This window comes from Lampetra planeri, chromosome 5 (assembly GCF_965212315.1).
Source record: "Lampetra planeri chromosome 5, kcLamPlan1.2.h2, whole genome shotgun sequence".
In the NCBI taxonomy this organism is placed as follows: Eukaryota; Metazoa; Chordata; class Hyperoartia; order Petromyzontiformes; family Petromyzontidae; genus Lampetra; species Lampetra planeri.
Window position 1 is genome coordinate 14,707,463 of NC_136111.1, and position 17,371 is coordinate 14,724,833.

General features: G+C 46.8%; 2 protein-coding genes across 2 annotated transcripts in view; one reads left to right on the forward strand and one right to left on the reverse strand.

The window, feature by feature from the left end:
• Positions 1-1,096: 1,096 nt before the first annotated feature.
• PRXL2B (peroxiredoxin like 2B) lies at positions 1,097-10,537 on the reverse strand. The gene is made up of 8 exons (XM_078594621.1): positions 10,303-10,537; positions 7,533-7,664; positions 7,194-7,278; positions 5,582-5,633; positions 4,630-4,693; positions 2,825-2,900; positions 2,417-2,544; positions 1,097-1,723 (listed from the first exon to the last, which is right to left on the reverse strand). Exons 1-8 carry the CDS (start codon positions 10,363-10,365, stop codon positions 1,700-1,702), a joined length of 624 nt encoding a protein of 207 aa, XP_078450747.1. The 5' UTR covers positions 10,366-10,537; the 3' UTR covers positions 1,097-1,699.
• Positions 10,538-15,646: 5,109 nt separating this feature from the next.
• LOC144718970 (membrane frizzled-related protein-like) overlaps positions 15,647-17,371 on the forward strand; it is a 30,804-nt gene continuing 29,079 nt past the window's right edge. Inside the window, exon 1 of the mRNA XM_078594622.1 lies at positions 15,647-16,539. Within this exon, the coding sequence (XP_078450748.1) occupies positions 16,477-16,539 (63 nt within the window). The 5' untranslated portion in view covers positions 15,647-16,476. The remainder of the gene's footprint in view (positions 16,540-17,371) is intronic.

The window sequence follows — 17,371 nt, forward strand, 5'->3', positions numbered from 1 at the left end:
GGCCTCAAGAAGGTGACTTACCCTCACCTGCCCTCAGCCCCCTATGGAGTTAACACCGGAGCTATAATGGCAGTCTGTGGAAGGTGAAAAGAGCCTACGCCAATCTCGTGAATAATCTTCAGATACCAATCTACATGTTTAAAACACAACTTTGACATCGGATTGTTGTATTTATACTGTTAATACTGTAATAGTGACGTTATGGCAAAGAAATGTAAATTTTCACAGGCATAAAATACAATACTTTAGGTCATTCAGTCATAGCAGAGGATCGTTGCACCAAACGTGTCATCTTGCGACAGCATTCGCATTAACTCCTCTTGCTGCCATACACCGGTGTCTCGAGTGAGGTTTGATCCACAGATTATGGAGGATGGGTGGGCAACCATGGAGACAACGCCATTCCTTTGAGTGTCGTAGTGCACTTCAACTGAAGTGCACCATTTTCTAGATTTTGCGCATCAAGACAGAAGCTGTCACTTTTTGGACACGTCTCCTGTCAAACAAGGCTGCATCATCAGCATCGTCGAGGTCAGTGAAGTGGTGCCGGCCAATCCCGTTTCCAGTTTAGATTCAAAATCTGAATGCGCAAGAAAACATTTTTTAAGTGTGACATGTCATACAGCCGAGTTATGTTATGAAAGAAAAGGAAGGTCGATAAGGAGTGTAGAGTTGTCCAAGAGAAGTGGAGGAATTCATATTTATTTGTGGAGGTTAATGGAAAGCCAACATGCTTCATCTGCGCATACAGCAAATACAGGTAGCAACAGCCCAGACGGGTAGCTATACATGCCATTGTATTCAATGTGTTTTGACATTACGTGGGTTGACACGAAATTAGCTACCGTTTTATTACAACAGATGTCCGGTAAATTGTATATTATGCTTTTCATTTTCATAGGCCCAACTGTGTGGCCCACGGGGGAGGTGCATTTGGATCCAACCCGGCCTGCTTACCGATTAAGTTTGACAGCCCTGCTCTTCCAGCGATTTCGAACAAACCCAAGCATTCAAACGCCAACGGAACAATTGCAATCATGACAGCCACAACTGGAAATTAAATACCCACGAGTACAAAACACAAGAACCACAAATGTGCCTTTCAAAATCATTGCTTTATTCAATTAATTTAACAGTAACTGTCATTTACAAAGCTCGATCCCATCATGAATGAGGGGAGAAACCAAGGCCTTCAAGCGAGTAGGTTTGCGCGCCTGCACGTGTTCGACTTCAAAAATGCTCGCCGAATTGTTCCTGCAAACGTATACGTTTGCACCTTGACCTGCTAAGCGCAGAAAAGTGCACGCAAGTAGTCTCTCTTGTTTTGTAATCTCCTATATCGCAACGTGGATGGAGCGATGGAAGAGGTGACAGCCGATTTCTACCCTGGGCACCCCCACCCCCTCCAACCAGCGACGACCAGCGTGGTGAAGTGGTCAACAACCACTGAATGGATATAGCGCGGGGAAGTTTGCACCTATCGGTGCATAGACAATTGGCTGTAAATTATTACTGCTATTGTTAACGTCCCTACATGCACAACTCATGGCAATTAGCCACCATGGAAGTGTTGGTGTTTGCTAGAGTGTCACAGCAGCGATACTTTTCTTCGGTCCGGCAGGAGTCACATTTGTGCGAGCACGTGGGAAATGTAAAGGCAAATAGTGAGACTCCACGTCGCAGGACGATGTCACGGCAATTAACTGGAGCAGACGTCCGTGCACTGTTGGCAGAGAAGGCGAGGCATACATCAAATCGGGTAGTCAAATTCTTCACGTGCGCTTTCATACACCAACTGATGTGAATTCGAATCATGTTCGAGAAAGGATGGAGGTGAAGTCTGCTTAGAATTAGAATGGGAAAAAATGTAAACTCCAGTTTAACCTTGGCCTATGAATGTTTGCTTCTGGAGGTTTTGAAGGATTCAGAATAAAAAAAATTACAGACTTTAACCAAACATCACAGATCCCGAAAACGTATGACAACAAGTTATTTAGAAAGCTGGAATTTGACACAAATTGTCGGATTGCCATATTTTTAATTTGATTTTTTTAAAGCAAATATTGGGGTCGCGGCTTATAATTCAGGAGCTGTGCATGTGTGACCAGAAAAGATAAATCTATTGATATCGGGAATACGTTTTGGGTGCGTAGAACTTTCAGCAGCATCTTATATTCCGGGAGAAGGTAGATGTAAAAACATTGGAAATTCAAATGTTTCTAATTAAAGTCCCTGGAAATGGGGAGACAAATTGTCAAGTCTTGTTTTTGAAACTTGGTGTAAAAGTTTGTATCCAGAGGGTTAAAGGGAGTGGGATAAAGCCAGGACATCATTTTTCCAATAACTCAAATGTGTTTGGGTACTTTTTGGAAGAGTGCGAGTAGAGTGAAAGATGCCTGCAGTGCGTGCGCTGTACCTCCGGTTGTGGCGCATTTTCTTGTGCTTTTGTCTCCGATTGGAAACCGAGAACTTCCAACACCGTCTCCACTGGGACAAAATCACCCGGCGAGTCCTGCCGGAAGCACAGCAACACCTTCTCCCCACCTGACACACAAACAAAGATAAAGATCTTGGTTGGTCTTAAACAGACTGTTGGGGGCAAGTGCTGTTAGCAAGCAATCTATTAAGGCCATCACGGCACAGTGGTGGTGGTGGTCAGCACCACGCCTGGTCACCTTAGTCTCCCCAATGCTGCTATTTACACAGCACCAGATACTCATTTAAAGTTTGGTTCAGCAACATCAAACCCAAATCTGGTTCGGATATCACTGGACTGGTGTGTGCAGGTGCGTGTTCACGTATAAATGCGTGCGTAAAAGTGTACCTGCGCTGACAATGAGGCAGCCTCCAGTTTGCAGCAAATCCCCAGACAGATTTCCAGACACCCCATCTTCTACAGCCTGGTAGTAATCACCATAAACATTACTGCCGTGACAATGACCTTCAACATCACACCATCCTTACCAGCTACAACTGCTGTAATTAACTGTAACTATTTGTATTTCATCAGGTAAGCCCACTGAGCTATACAGCTCATAAATTATAGCTCAATAAAGGAGCTTATCACGTGGAGATTTATAGCAGCAGCTAAATACCCTAAAAACGCATGTTTCTACTTAGAGAAGATCCTAGCATGGATTACATGTAGGGCATGAGTTTAGACTTGGCAATATCAGCAAAGGGGAAGGTCCTTCATGCTCAAATATGAACACTATTGGTGTACTCATTGCCAAGTCGGTCATGGAAATTCAACATTTATATGGTGGGAACCAATCTCTTTATTAGGACAAACTGCCGATTTCCCATGCAGTGGTGGGTTCATTCTCATTGTGTCAACCATGGAGAAATGAGGAGCAGAGTTAAACCCCAATTGAGATTTCAACTCTCAACCTTCTGAATGTGGAAACATGGCCAAACAGTAGCGAATGTTTGCCACTTTCTGCAGAGATTCGCGGTATGAATCTGGCAGGCTGCCCTGGTTATTACTGCGGGTGTATTAATTACAAACATACCCGCCGTCTGCTTCACAGTGGAATATTAAGAGATCCTGTGACGTTATTCAAAAAGAGTCGGCCATGTGTGCTGGCATCATGGTAAAACTTACCCAATGAAAGAAAACATAGCAACATTGACCCCCACTGCGAAACACAGCAGGACCCTCCAGAAAGGAAAAGAAAGGAGGGTCCTGCTCAGTTAAGTGGTGACAGACGAAACAATGACACTGCTCAACCACCAAGCAAAGCCGTGTGGTTGAATTAAATGCAATTTAATTATTTGAAAGATCTGCCATGTCCAATTCAGAACAATGAATGTACACGTCCGATCTTTTTCTCAATCCACGGTTGAATAAAAAATGTCCCTGCCGTGTCGGTCATGAGGGATGTTTGACCATACTTCACCACACTGGCCAGTGCTGGTTGATCAAGGTTGGGTCACCAGAACCGGTTCAAATATTGCTCGTCACCTGGTGTTAACTATACATCTAGGAATAGAGCTCAGCTCGCTGGGTTCTGGATCATGTGTTAACCATTGCACCACCGCTCCCCTCCTGACATTTGATATATGATTAACATTTGTCAGTAAAAAAAATGTCTGGTATTCAGACAGCCAAATGCAAAACAGATATCCGGTGAGTCAGTCATTTACAAAACAAAGACAGATCCTCTGCATTTAAACACCACACCAGGTACTCATTTCAGACTGGTTTGTCATAGGGGAGGACCGAGGACCTTCTCAGATATGCATCATACAAAGAAAACAGAAAAAGATCCCCCATATAACCTTAACAGACTGTTGGGGCAGTGCTGTTGGCGAGCACCTATGCAGGCCGGCACAGCACACGATGGGTGGGTGGACAGCAACATGCCCAGCCGCCTGTCTCCCCAGTGGCGATGATCTTACCAGGTACTTACTTGCGGCCGAGTCAGCCTAGGGGAGGCCCAGGACCAGTTCAGATAATCGTCACTGGTGTTGGCCATGAACGGGAATCGAACGCAGGTCGCCGGATACGTAGCGCAGTGCGCTAACCGCTGTACTACCCCTCCCCACAAAACATACACATTGCTTGCAAAAGACAACGATCCCCTGTATAGCCGCAACAGACTTGAATACACGTGCGCACGTACATACCTTGGCTACAATGTCCCGGACTTTCTTACCCAAAGCCACCGGAATTATTGACAGTGCATTATACCTAGCATGCAGGCACACATGTACACAGAAAAAAGTGCAGACGTGAGCAACCATGCACATTCGCAAATTCACACACGGACTCGGGACATATTTTCAGCTGGTAAGGCCCAATTGAGCCAAGCGGTCGTGTTACAAGGACGGCCACAGCCAACGCCATTGGCAGCAGTTGGCAGTTACAGGAGAATGCGGTGTGAACGTACGAATGCAAACTACTAAAATGAAATTACACAAAACTCACGTCAAAACCTAGTGGAAACTAACAAGCGCGCATGCACCCAAATACTTACATGTATCCACAGGCGTACATACATACAGCAAGTCGTCGTTCAACGCGGTAGTAGATGCATTACTGAAGTGGCGCGTCAAGTGATTTTTTTTTGCCCATAAATAATGTCACAATAAAGTTTGGCGAGACACAGTGCACGCTCGCACAGTAAGAAGGCGGGACAAGTAACGGAGAGTATGCCGCTGTGTTACTGTACCATTCCGTGTAGTGTATCACACTGTTCAGCCGTGTAGCTAAAAAAAAGTTGTTCGGCGTCGACCACTCAGAAACCACGTTGCAACAGGTGTGTCGCGCCGCGTTGTGCGAAAAGTATCCCCTAATGGCAGAACTGCGTTATAGCGAAAAACGCGTTGTGTGAACACGCAGTAAGCGAGGACTTAATAATACAGAGGTCCCCCCCTACCCCCCTTCAACAACCCACACTAAACAATGTGGCGAGGTAAGGACACACAACCCCCAATGACAAATACGGCATGGGAAGGTCTTCAACAGTGAGTGAAGTAACAAGGGCTGTACATTGGTATTATTATTATAAATCAGGTTATAGGCTTTTGGTATGTGAATGCATACATGTGGGTAATCGGGAATAACTTTGCGTATTACCTCTTGAAGCCCAGATCATTGTAGCACTGCTTCTTATCATCAATAAACAAGTCTGTGAAACACACACACACAATTTATTCATGAACGCTAAAACTACTCTTAACCGATTACAACTTTGTTTTGTAAACCTCACCAACATCGTTATGAACGGTGCCTTAAAAGAAAACAAGTTATTTGGTGATATGGCACTGGTAGTGGTGCCCAACCACTAATTACATTACACACCACATTCGTCAATACCACTGTGGCCTTAAAAGGAAACAGATAATAGGTGACATTTCAGACAATGGCTTTTATTTCATAGGACGTGCCTTAAAAGGACATTTATGAGGCTCTCGTTCGAGGTAATGGTTAGCGGCTGCCCTAAGTTAGGGCCATTTCCCGAAACATTTGGCTCGTCCCCTTTGCTTGTACAGGAAAACCTCTTCATTTTGTGTATTATTCACAATTGTATACTTGCATACCAGTTTAACTTTCGTGCCTTTTTCCTTGGACTATTGGCGATTTGGCAACATCGTATAAGGGGCCGTCCATAAATGACGTCACGCGATTTTGGACGATTTTTGACGCGCCCCCCCCCCCCATCGTCACAAAAAGTCAGCCCCCCCCTCAAATATGACGTCACAAAGCCCTGCCCCCGCACCACCCCCCCACGAAAATAAAACATGCTTCAAATCGCTTTAAACTATTGTCATTGTAGTGCGTATTCAATGTGCGCTGCACTGATGTCGGAGAAAACATGTATTAAAAAGTATATTTAATTAAGTAGAAGGTGTTGTCTATATTGATTTTAAGTTGCGCATTTTGATGTGACGTCACATTTCTCAACCCCCCCCCCCCAGGTGCTTGACGTCATTTATGGACGGCCCCTAACGCGGGAGGGCTACTGTACTTGCGCAGTACAGTCGTGGATTGTGGCCATGTGCCACCATTCCACATGCTGAAGCTCATTCTTCAAGTGCCGCTAACTTGTGCTATTTTAGACTTATTTGTGGCGTGTTTTTATTTAGATCATGGGGTCTAAACATCAAGTGAGTAGAAGCAGTGAGAGCAAGAGCAAAAGGCAGAATAAAGTGATGAGTTTAGCTCAAAAAGTGGAGTTGTTGGTCGTGGTGATCGTGTGTCTGCTTTTGGCCGCAATTACATGGTAAACGAGTCAGTCGGATTTATAAAGAAAACCGAGAAGATAATTGTACCACTCAAAACCCTTGCAAAGCACCTTGGGTAAAAGCGAATTTACAGTACAATGTATTAATGTGTCTTGTAGAATATAATTAAGTATAGACATGTGTACAGTGAAATGTGAATTTTCTTCCGTATATTAAGTCAGACACGGGAAATTAACTCCTTGTTTTCCCTTATAAACAGTGTCTACATTTTACAACTTCCATTTTCGCGCAGATTTTCAAGAACCGAACCCTTGCTGTATATATTTGTATATTAGTAAGAAGTCTCACCGGCAAAACAAGCCCCTTCCACATTAGTAAATTTTCAGATGCAAATTTATGCTGATAGTCACACAGACAAAAACCCCACATGGAGGGAGAAGATGATGAGGGGAAGAGGCAGTGTGCAAGGAGGGGGGGGGGTAGAGTGAACTGGAAGCAATTACCACCACCGCTGAAGAAATTTCCATCCAGGAACTCCTGCAGCCCGATCCGCTCAGATGCAACGGCGACCAAACGTACCGCTCCGGCCTGGCAAACAACACCACAACCACACTGAACCAACCACACCGCAACCACTTAAGTTAAGTGTTCAAGTTTAATTTACTAGGTGAAGCCCTGTGAGCCATGCGGCTCTCGAGTCGGGTGCAACCGCAACAAACAAAATATGAACAGAGAACATCTTAAAGCGACGACGCGCAACAGAAACATCCTGGATAAACCAGCAAATCTTCCAGAAAAATCACCAAATGCACAACCACCACCGTTGGGTGTTGTGCGCGTACCGGCAGGTTGGCACGAGCCATGCCGGTGGAGAGCTCTCGGGCGCACCAGCGGCACACGGCGCAGCCAAAGCGGCGCAGGAACGTGATGACCACGGGCTGCGGGCCCTGCCACAGGGACTCCAATGACACGACCTGCATACGCGCACGGGGAGAGCACAAGGCGACACGTGTGTGTGTGTGGCTCCAGCTGTCACGCACCGCTCAGCAGCATCAGCATCATCATCTCGGCGTCGTGAGATGTCAACTCGGTAAACATGGAACTTTGGGCAAACAGGCCAAGCGTTCCACCAACGTTGGCCCAATGTTGCACATTTAGTGGGAAATGATAACTACTCAGAGCAGCTACACGAAGTCAAACCTCATGAATGTTACTCCTATGCTCTCAATTATTATTGGGTTTAAACACTCTGGGGAACCTTTGGTGGATATCTCTATACCATTGCTGCTATCAGTTGGTCACATTTACGCAAATGTGTGTTTTACGGTGATCAAGACAAGAGGCCACAAAAACAAGCGGACCTTGTGGTGGCAGAGGCCCGAGAGCTTTAGGATTATGACCACAGCGATGGCAGGTAGGAAACGTCCCCTCTAATACCCGATTAGTGCAGCTAAGATGCTTGCAGTGGTTATTGATACATACAGTAGATCGATTATCCGGCAGCTTCAGAGGGGGCGCTGGATTTTTAAAATAGCAATTTTTTTAGTAGATTCTTGTATGACATTGTTTTTAGGTGCATGTTTTTTTAGTGTTTTAAATTTTACTATTTGAAATTGGCATAAATAACAAGACAAATAAATATCCTACTGTATTTACCGATTACCGTACTTACCACTGCAATCTCGGAGACTATGCATGGGGGTGATGTATATAAGTGCAGCAATTTCATTGTTTAATTTGTATGTAGTGTATAATGTACTGTATATATTTAACACCGAAATCATGCATAGCTCCTTTTGATTTGTCACGCACATGGTGCCGATTGCCGGACTGGTTGCAGCCTTTGGAGCGATTTTGCCGGTTTCACCGGAATCAGCCCGGGAACGCCGGATAATCAATTATCAACCGTAGTATGCACACTCTTTGGTTCTTTCGGTAAAGTCACGTAGGTAAAAAAAAATAAAAGAACCAAAAAATAAAAGAACCAAAGAATATGGATCCTTGCAGTCACGAAAACGTCAAATTTAGAATGAACCGTAGTATGATGGGGTATAAGGCCTAATTTGGTCCTGGTGCTTAAAAAACACTTGGGTTTGGTTGTACGGGATGAATGGCTCTGAAAATGTTCAAGACTCCAGTTATGGGTAACAAACATTTCCGTAAATATTCGTTTTCCTCTGTGCGCACACACAAACGCGCCACCGGTGCACAGATCTACACGCGACACACAACGACACCACACGAACACACAACCCAGCACTATCATTATACCACACAGCACAACGTACGAACACGCATTCACAATGACACGTAGTTCACAGGTGTAGTTCTCAGAGGGAGAGCACACACACACACCATAAAAACCCACATAATTACGACAATTATCAAAATAAATATTTACACAAACTAACGACATGGGACTATTCGGGGGGCCCTACCTCGCTACCAAACGACTCGTCATTAGCTCGTCGTGGGGATAACATAAATTGATCAGAGCAGAGGCGGCGATGGAGACGAAGAACGTCGTCGTTATACAGCCAAGATGTAGAGCAGAGAGAGAGATGGGCTTTGTAAAAACAACGTTCATCGTCTCGTTTAATAGGATTTTAACTTGAACCGATAATAATTATTGATTGTGTCATGAATCGACCCTTGGGCTCTTTGGGGCCGCTCCGTCTTTGGTCGCGCCCCAGCTGCTGCACAAATACAAAGATCCCCCGTATAGCCTCGACACAATGTTGGGGCAAGTGCTGTTGGCGAGCATCGATGAAGGTCGTCACGGCACACGAGGGGGTTTGGGGGGTGGCCAGCACCACGCCCGGTCCGCCTTTGTCTCCCCCCCCCCCCAGTGGCGATGTTTTTACGCAGCGTACCAGGTATTCATTTGGAGGCCGAATCTACCTAGGGGAGGCGCCCAGGAAACCGGTTCAGACAATCATCGCCACTGGGTGTTGGCCGCGAGCGGGGATCGAACTCTGGTCGCAGGGGTTCGCTAACCACTGCACCACCGCTCCCCACACAGCACACAACACTAATAATAATACAACACCATTATATTCCCCGTTTAATAAGACTGTTAGGGGCTGTTAGCGACCGCCTATTAAGGGCGGCACGGCACATTGGGGGGGGGGGTTATCCAGCACCAGTAAACATCAGCAAAGTACTTCATTTACGGCTGAGTGGATCTAGTGTGAAGCCCGGCCGAGCGGAGGCCCAGGGACGGGTTGTAGCTCTCCGTGTTGGCGGTGGCCAGGAATGAGGACGCAGTTTCTCACCCGGCTGCGTAGCGCAGCGTGTCACCACCGCTCTTCACACACGTACACATCATATATACTGTATATATTTAGCCTTTATTACAACACACACCGCCGCCACACATACCATCTCAAATACGTGTAGCAACATACACGCACACCTATCATCACACACACCACACACTCTTACCTACCATCAACAAACAACATCGCACACACACTCCTACCTACCATCAACAAACAACATCGCACACACACACACACCACACACGCTACACACTCTTACCTACCATCAACAAACAACACCACACACTCACACACCACACACACCACACACACTACACAACACACGACCTACCTCCCCGGTGCGCGCGTTCACCAGCTCGTTCGCTCCAACTGTTTTAAGATTCACGTCCGTCATGCTCTCTGCTGCTGCTGCTACTGCTTCTGTGGCTCCTGCTGCTTCTTCTGTGGCTGCTGCTACTGCTGCGACTGCGAAGTAAACCGGCGCTAAAAGTCCACGCGAAACACGTGGGGGGCGGGGACTTGCGGGGCGATGCGCGCGCACGTGACCGGCCGCACGTGACCCGCTCCGGAACAATGGGAGCGCCGCCTTGTGAACAATGGGAGCGCCGTGCGTGACGTCACCTCGGTTACACAACTCTGGCTGATTTAATAATTATTTTAAGTTATTGAACTGTTTTTTTATATATATTGTCTCGTTTTATGTTGAACTTTCGCAACGCTTATGGGAGGTGCGGGGGAAGGACAAGGAACTAAATACAAAAAGTTGTTATAAAGAAATTAGTTTGTTAATCGAGATTATTTTAATGTGCATAGCTCCAGTGGCTTCCGAATATCGGAAGGAAGAGCGTTCCATGCGCTCTCAAGATGTGTTCCCATCGTATTCTCTCAGCGTCACGAAACGGTGAATCCACCATTTGGAAATATGGATAAGAATGTTGTTTCACATTTACCTGAAATTCACGTATTTATACGTATGCTGGGCTTTTAGAGCCACATTAAGGGCAAACCTGAAGTTTCTGTTTGTGTTTTAAGTGTGCAGTAATTCGTAAATCGCGCACCATCTTACATATGTAAATCTATGGCTCTCTATGCAAGTCATTGGTGACCGGCCTGAGACCCATCAACTCACTGCGCTGGAAGATCCGGTTTAATCACAAACCAATCGGTGTAAACCTATCGCTTTATGTGAATCTATGGGTCTCTGTGTAAGTCACTGGATACCCGGCTGAGACCATAAACGCACCACACTCTTAGAGACCCCGGTTTAAGCGCGGTTTTTGTGTGGGTGAGACCAGGAATCGAACCCAGGTGCTCAGCGGTGGCAGCTCAATGACCGCGATCTCTTTGATTTCCCTCGCTGTTGCGAGAGTTTCCCCGTTGTTGCGAGACGCGTTATGGCTGCATACGTTACGGCGTACTTGACACGTTATTACATAACGCTTTTGATTCACAGCCCTTTGTCCATGCACTGCTGGAAGGTGACTCCCTACGCTGTCGGTCGTAGGGGCGGGTAGTTTGACCAGGACTGGTTTTAATATTGTTCGCAACTGATGTTAACCGTGGCCTGGAATAGAACTGTGGCGGCCCTCACACTGATGTCTCATAAGCGAAAGTGGCCCCCCTGCTGAAAAATTGTGAAGGACACTGCCGTCGACCATACAAGTATGTATGAACATTTTGTACACGTTACATAACAGGGAAAATATTGTTTACAGTTATGTGTGCATGTATTGCCTATTTGTCGATGCACTTCCAGACTAGGAGCGTGGGGGGGGTTATGTGACCACACTTCAGCACGCTGGTCAGTGCGGATTGGTCAAGGTCGGGATAGGAGCATAAGAAGTGAAGGCAGGTAAATCCTGTACGGACACAGCAATCGCATTTGCTGCACTGAACCTCTGCTGCCCAAAACGTAGGCACTATTGATTTCTGTCTAACATAATACATTCGCAATGTCTCCTTCACATATCCGTCTCGCCACAAAAAATATAAAAGGATTTCTTACACAACCCATCAACCGCACGGCTTTCTGGGAGTGCTTAACTTCAACAGCATTGATTTAAGACAAGCAACACTCCGGACCGGTCTCACCAGCAGAGCCAGGCCCACCCCAATCAATTACCATAACCTAATTATTGATTATTGGTTACAGGCTCGTTTTGATAATTCTGCATCAGGAAGCGATTTCATCACCGTTTTCGTTTGACCGTTTTTTTCGACGCTGCTCAAAAACCGGAGTGCAGAATTATACTGACACCCCCCACCCACCCAATTAAACCGGCAACGACCTCAAAACGGTACAGTTACTCCTCTACTTACGAACGAGTTCGGTTCCAGAGGTCTGCTCGTAAGTCGATTTGTTCATAAGTCCACCTTTACCCCTGTCGATTCCAAACATGTTGTACGGCATGTACACTAAATATGGGGAATGCCTTTAAAAGTTGTATAATCTTCTGTAGATGTAGATGCCACTTGTTTTTCATGTTCTGCAGATGTAAATGCCACCATCTATTGCGCGGCGGTTAAGCTTACGACTCTCGATTCGAACAGGCAACTATACGCACGGACAGGTTTGTTCGTATCTCTGAAAGTTCGTAAGTCGAATGTTCGCAAGTAGAGGAGTCCCTCTACTGTAAATACAAGCAACCAAAACAACTTAAGACACATTATTACATAAAACTGTCCTTAACGGAAACAAAGGGGAAAATGTGTAATGGGTATAAAAAAATGTGATAAATGTATAATCAAGTAATTGCCCTTCATCTTTGCTATGAAGAAGGCCCAATTGCCTGAAACATCACCTCTTTCTATACTGTATACTATAAAGTATTTCTGCTTCAGGCCACAGTGTTATTGACGTCTTTTATTTGTGCTTGTGAACCACTGCCAACTCTGTGTCACGTGTTTTTGTAATAAATAAAGCGACACATGTCTTTGCCACAGTGAACATACTCTGTGTTAGTTATTACAACACATGGGGATGGTTATCCTTCATGTTCATGCTGGTAGTCCTGCTATTTATATTAATCCTACAAAAGCCACATTGTTGAAATGTTGTACACAGCTATCTACCACATCATGCACAATAATGTGATAATGATGATGATTTATTTACTGTACTTAGTCAAGCCACTGCTGGATGATGGCCTTCTCACGGGATGTTAGTCATGGGAGGCTGCTTGGCTGTCCTTCACCACACTGGTTCGTGCAGGCTTGGAGAAGGTGAGCCCAGGAATGGTTCAGAAGTCACGCACTATTGACGTGAGCTGTGGTCGGGAATCGAACTCTCAAGTGGTCGTGTTCATGGCGCAGTGCGCTAAACCACTACATCGCCGTCATTTTAATTGGATGTGCACTGCGCTGACTGCCGACCTTTGACGCCTTATATATCAGCATTCGATCAATTTCCATTTGCATTTAACTGTTGTGCTAACTCGCCTGCTCTACCAACGGTGTTAGTTGTGCCACTAAGAATACCAGTGAAGCAAACACCCTAACTCATGGCCGTACAGATGGGTGCTGCACGGAGTTTGCTTGAGATGTGTGTGTGGAATGTGACTGCATGTCATGTGATGGCTTAGTCCCTCTGGTGGCAATACACGTGACTGAGTGCATGCATACATGCACACGAAGAATAGAGGAGGTGCCATTAATCCCATATACACTGTGATGGGTAGAGCGGTACATGGTGTATGGCCCTGAACACCTGAGTTCGATACCAGACCAGGGCTAACATTGGTGACTCGTGATATATTATTGGCTGAGACTTTCCCCAGACTTCAGCTTGGCAGTATGGGTCCTTCATCTGATCACGGTGTCACTCAATGAGAGTCAGCAAAAAGAAACAAGAGCTCACGCTCATGCCTTGAGTGAAGTCACATCAGTTCCACAAGAAATACGGCTCAATTGAGAGACAAACAGCTCCATCTATGATGGTCTCGCAACGAAACCCATCTTTCTCATTCGCACGAGTTGATCTCATCACTCGAGACTCCGTCACTGCAGCACATGGGTTTTTCTTCCCGGAAGTGTTTCAAGCCAAGCTCGAGCTCCTCTTTGATGTTGGGGGGCCCAGTAAAGATGTTTTACGGGGGGCTCCGTCACAGTGATGTACTGCTAAAGAGAGTGAACTTGAACAAGGGGCCTTTTTTTCCAGTAGCAAAGTATGAAAAAATAAGAATAGGGTTTACCCTTTCTAGCAATACACAAGTGTTAAGATAGAAACCTTCCTTGAAAAAGGTTTTTATTTGGTGTTTCAACATATTAACACATATTCTTGTTTTTTTCGGTAAAGTCACGTAGAAGGGAAATAATTAAATAATACAAATATCAATGGATTTCACACCTGATGACGAATGCTTGTGTTGCAGTCGAAACGTCGTGAGAATTTGTATTGTTTTATATTTGTATTATTTTATTATTTCCCTTCTACGTGACTTTACCGAAATAACCAAGAACATGAATCCTGCAGTCACGAAAGATTTAAATCTAAATATTAACACATGTTTTATTGCCAGAAAGTGTAAAAAGTATTCTTATTTTTTCAGAGTGAACTTGGTTGGGCCAAAGGAACGTTTGGTGTTGCACGGCCCAGCCCAACACCCCTCTAGCGTCAGCCCTGGCTTAAGTCTGTGTTCTTGCTCATTACAATTAAGAAGGGTCATTACCCGAAACGTCATTCTATTGTTTTTTTTCCTTTTAAAGAAATGTTATTGACGAATTTTAAAAAAATGATTCCCATTAGAGTTTTTTTTTTATGGCGCGTGTATATTTCGTTTACACCAAGCCACATCACTTGTGTGGCAGCTGGGTTGCCAGTAATATATTTTTCACGGTCGAAGTATAAAAAAAAATTAATTTCATGGTTTGAAATATTAAAATCTTAAAATTCACTGTTTCGTCATAAAACATGCATATATATACGAGTAAACCTAATTTTCAATGTATACCTATATATACGAACACATACAAATATACCCCGTATATCCTTTAACAGCTCTTGGGACAAGTGCTGTCAGCGCGGCACACGAGAAGGGGGCACAACGCTCGACCGCCTTTGTATCCCCAGTGGCGATGTTTACACGCCGCACCAGGTACTCATTTAAGGCTGAGTCAACCTAGGGGAGACCCAGGACCGGCTCGCCGGGTTCGTAGCGCAGCGCGCTAACCGCTACACCACCGCTCTCCACCACAAATACAAAGACCCCCCGTATAGACTTAACAGATTGTTGGGGCAAGTGTCGTTAGCGAGCACCTATGAAGGCACGGCACGGCACACGAGGGGGTGGATGGCCAGCACCACTCCCCACACATGAAGATGCACACACACACACGCGCGCGCGAATTCAAGCACACGCAAACACCCACTTACGCTCATGCCGCCTTTTTCACACTTGCCCACTTATCCTTGGTCTTCCACTTCAGCACAAACACACCCTTACACGCACTTCCACTTTCATAAACGTCCACACTTATCCCCCCCCCGCCGCCCCCCACTTAACACACTCTCTCACAACACACACACGAAGACGCGTATAATCCATCTCACGCCATCCTACTTGCGCGCACGCACACGCGCACGCACGCGGTCAGCGTTGATTGGGGACGGTGGGTGAGGAGGGGGGGTGGGAGCCCCGTCACCGTTGAGTTGACCCGGCAGCGAGCGGCGAGCACTGAGACCCGTGCCCACCACCACGGCGCTCACTCGGCGCGGAGCACCACGCTCGCCACACACGCGCCAGCTGAGCGGGCCGGGTGGTGATGGGCCGCGTGTGATGGATGGGTCGGGTGAGTGAGTGGCAGTGCCGGTGAGTGGCAGTGAGTGGCAGTGGGGGTGAGTGGCAGTGGCAGTGAGTGGCAGTGAGTGCCGGTGAGTGGCAGTGCCGGTGAGTGGCAGTGGCAGTGAGTGGCAGTGAGTGGCAGTGGCAGTGCCGGTGAGTGGCAGTGAGTGGCAGTGGCAGTGAGTGGCAGTGGCAGTGAGTGGCAGTGCCGGTGGGGTGCGATTTGCCGAGTGCATGGCGAGGAGTGCGTGAGGAGGTCGCTAGGTAGCGGTGAGCGCTGCGCTGCGACCCCCCAGCTCACCCGAGGTCGATTCCCGCTCACGGTCAGCAGCAGTGTCGGCCATCTGAACCGGTCCCGGGCCTCTCCGAGATCGATTCTGGTGCGATATGTAAACGTCGCCGCTGGGTAGGCAAAAAAGTGTCCGGGCGTGGTGCTGGTCACCCACCCCCTCGTGTGCCGTGCAGGCCGTCACAGGTGCTCGCGGACGACGCTTAGCCCAGAAGTCTGTTAGGGCTCCACGGGGGACCTTGTGTGAGTGCGGTGTGAGGAGTGCTGTGTGCGTGCTGTGTGAGGGCTGTGTGCGTGCTGTGTGAGGAGTGCTGTGTGAGGAGGAGTGCTGTGTGAGGAGGAGTGCTTGTGTGAGGAGGAGTGCTGTGTGAGGAGGAGTGCTGTGTGAGGAGGAGTGCTGTGTGCGTGCTGTGTGCACGCATCGCGTCGCGCCGGGATGCGCGGCAAGAGTTGGGCTCTCCCGCAAGTCCAGGAGCTGCACACGAATGACAACAACAAGGTGAGGTGGACAATGTCACGTCGCACGCCTCACATCATACCCCTCACCTCACGCACATCACACCTCGCGTGAGCCTCCACTTCTCTCGATATACTCATCGGCGTGGATCTATGACCTCGGTGATGAAGCGACTGGGCTCTCTGTGAGTTTTGGCTTTGCCATCACCTCGGTTTCCTGTCCTCCAGGTGACATTTACAACACTTTTGTCCATCGGAGTCTCCGTGAACCTCTGTTCATTTTTTCCTTCAACTTATACCAGACATCGACAGTTCCTCCAGGGTTTCCCCATGACTTCCCAGCTAAATGTCCAACACAACCTCGTTTCCATCTTTCGTATTACGGTGTACGATGTGGCCGTAATGGCACCAATATTGTGCAGTTACTTTCGTGGGGTTGTCTCGCTGTCCACTGGATACTACGTAACGGTCTTCTCCAGAGCCAGAGCTCACAGGCTGTTTGTCTTCCATTGACAGCCCGAGTTTAAAATCTCACATCGCAGACTCCAAACAAATACCACGCACATTGCACGCACTGTATGTTGAACTAATTTCGCACCGTACGTAGCCAACCGCGCTAATCGGAGGTGCGGGGGAAGGACACCAAACTAAACACAAAAAGCAGTTATAATGAAACGAGGTTTGAATCTAGATTTAAAGGTGCATAGCTCCAGTGACTTCCTAATATTGAAAGGAAGAGGCGTTCCAGACTTACGCAGAAGCGCATCTGAAATTGTGCGATGCGATGGCCGGCTTAGTTCAACGGTTAGCCAGAAGCAGCTGCGAGGATGACTGGAGTTGGCATGATGGTTTATGCTCCTTTACGAGATGAGCAA

What these genes read in the sequence shown, in the direction of transcription:
- PRXL2B (XM_078594621.1), bottom strand. Translation starts at nt 10,365, where the DNA reads ATGACGGACGTGAATCTTAAAACAGTTGGAGCGAACGAGCTGGTGAAC. An exon ending in TGAACGCGCGCACCGGGGAG is followed by an intron (nt 7,665 to 10,302) that starts GTAGGTCGTGTG and finishes GCGCGTATGCAG; the next exon opens with GTCGTGTCATTGGAGTCCCT. An exon ending in TCCGGGACATTGTAGCCAAG is followed by an intron (nt 2,901 to 4,629) that starts GTATGTACGTGC and finishes GATTACTACCAG; the next exon opens with GCTGTAGAAGATGGGGTGTC.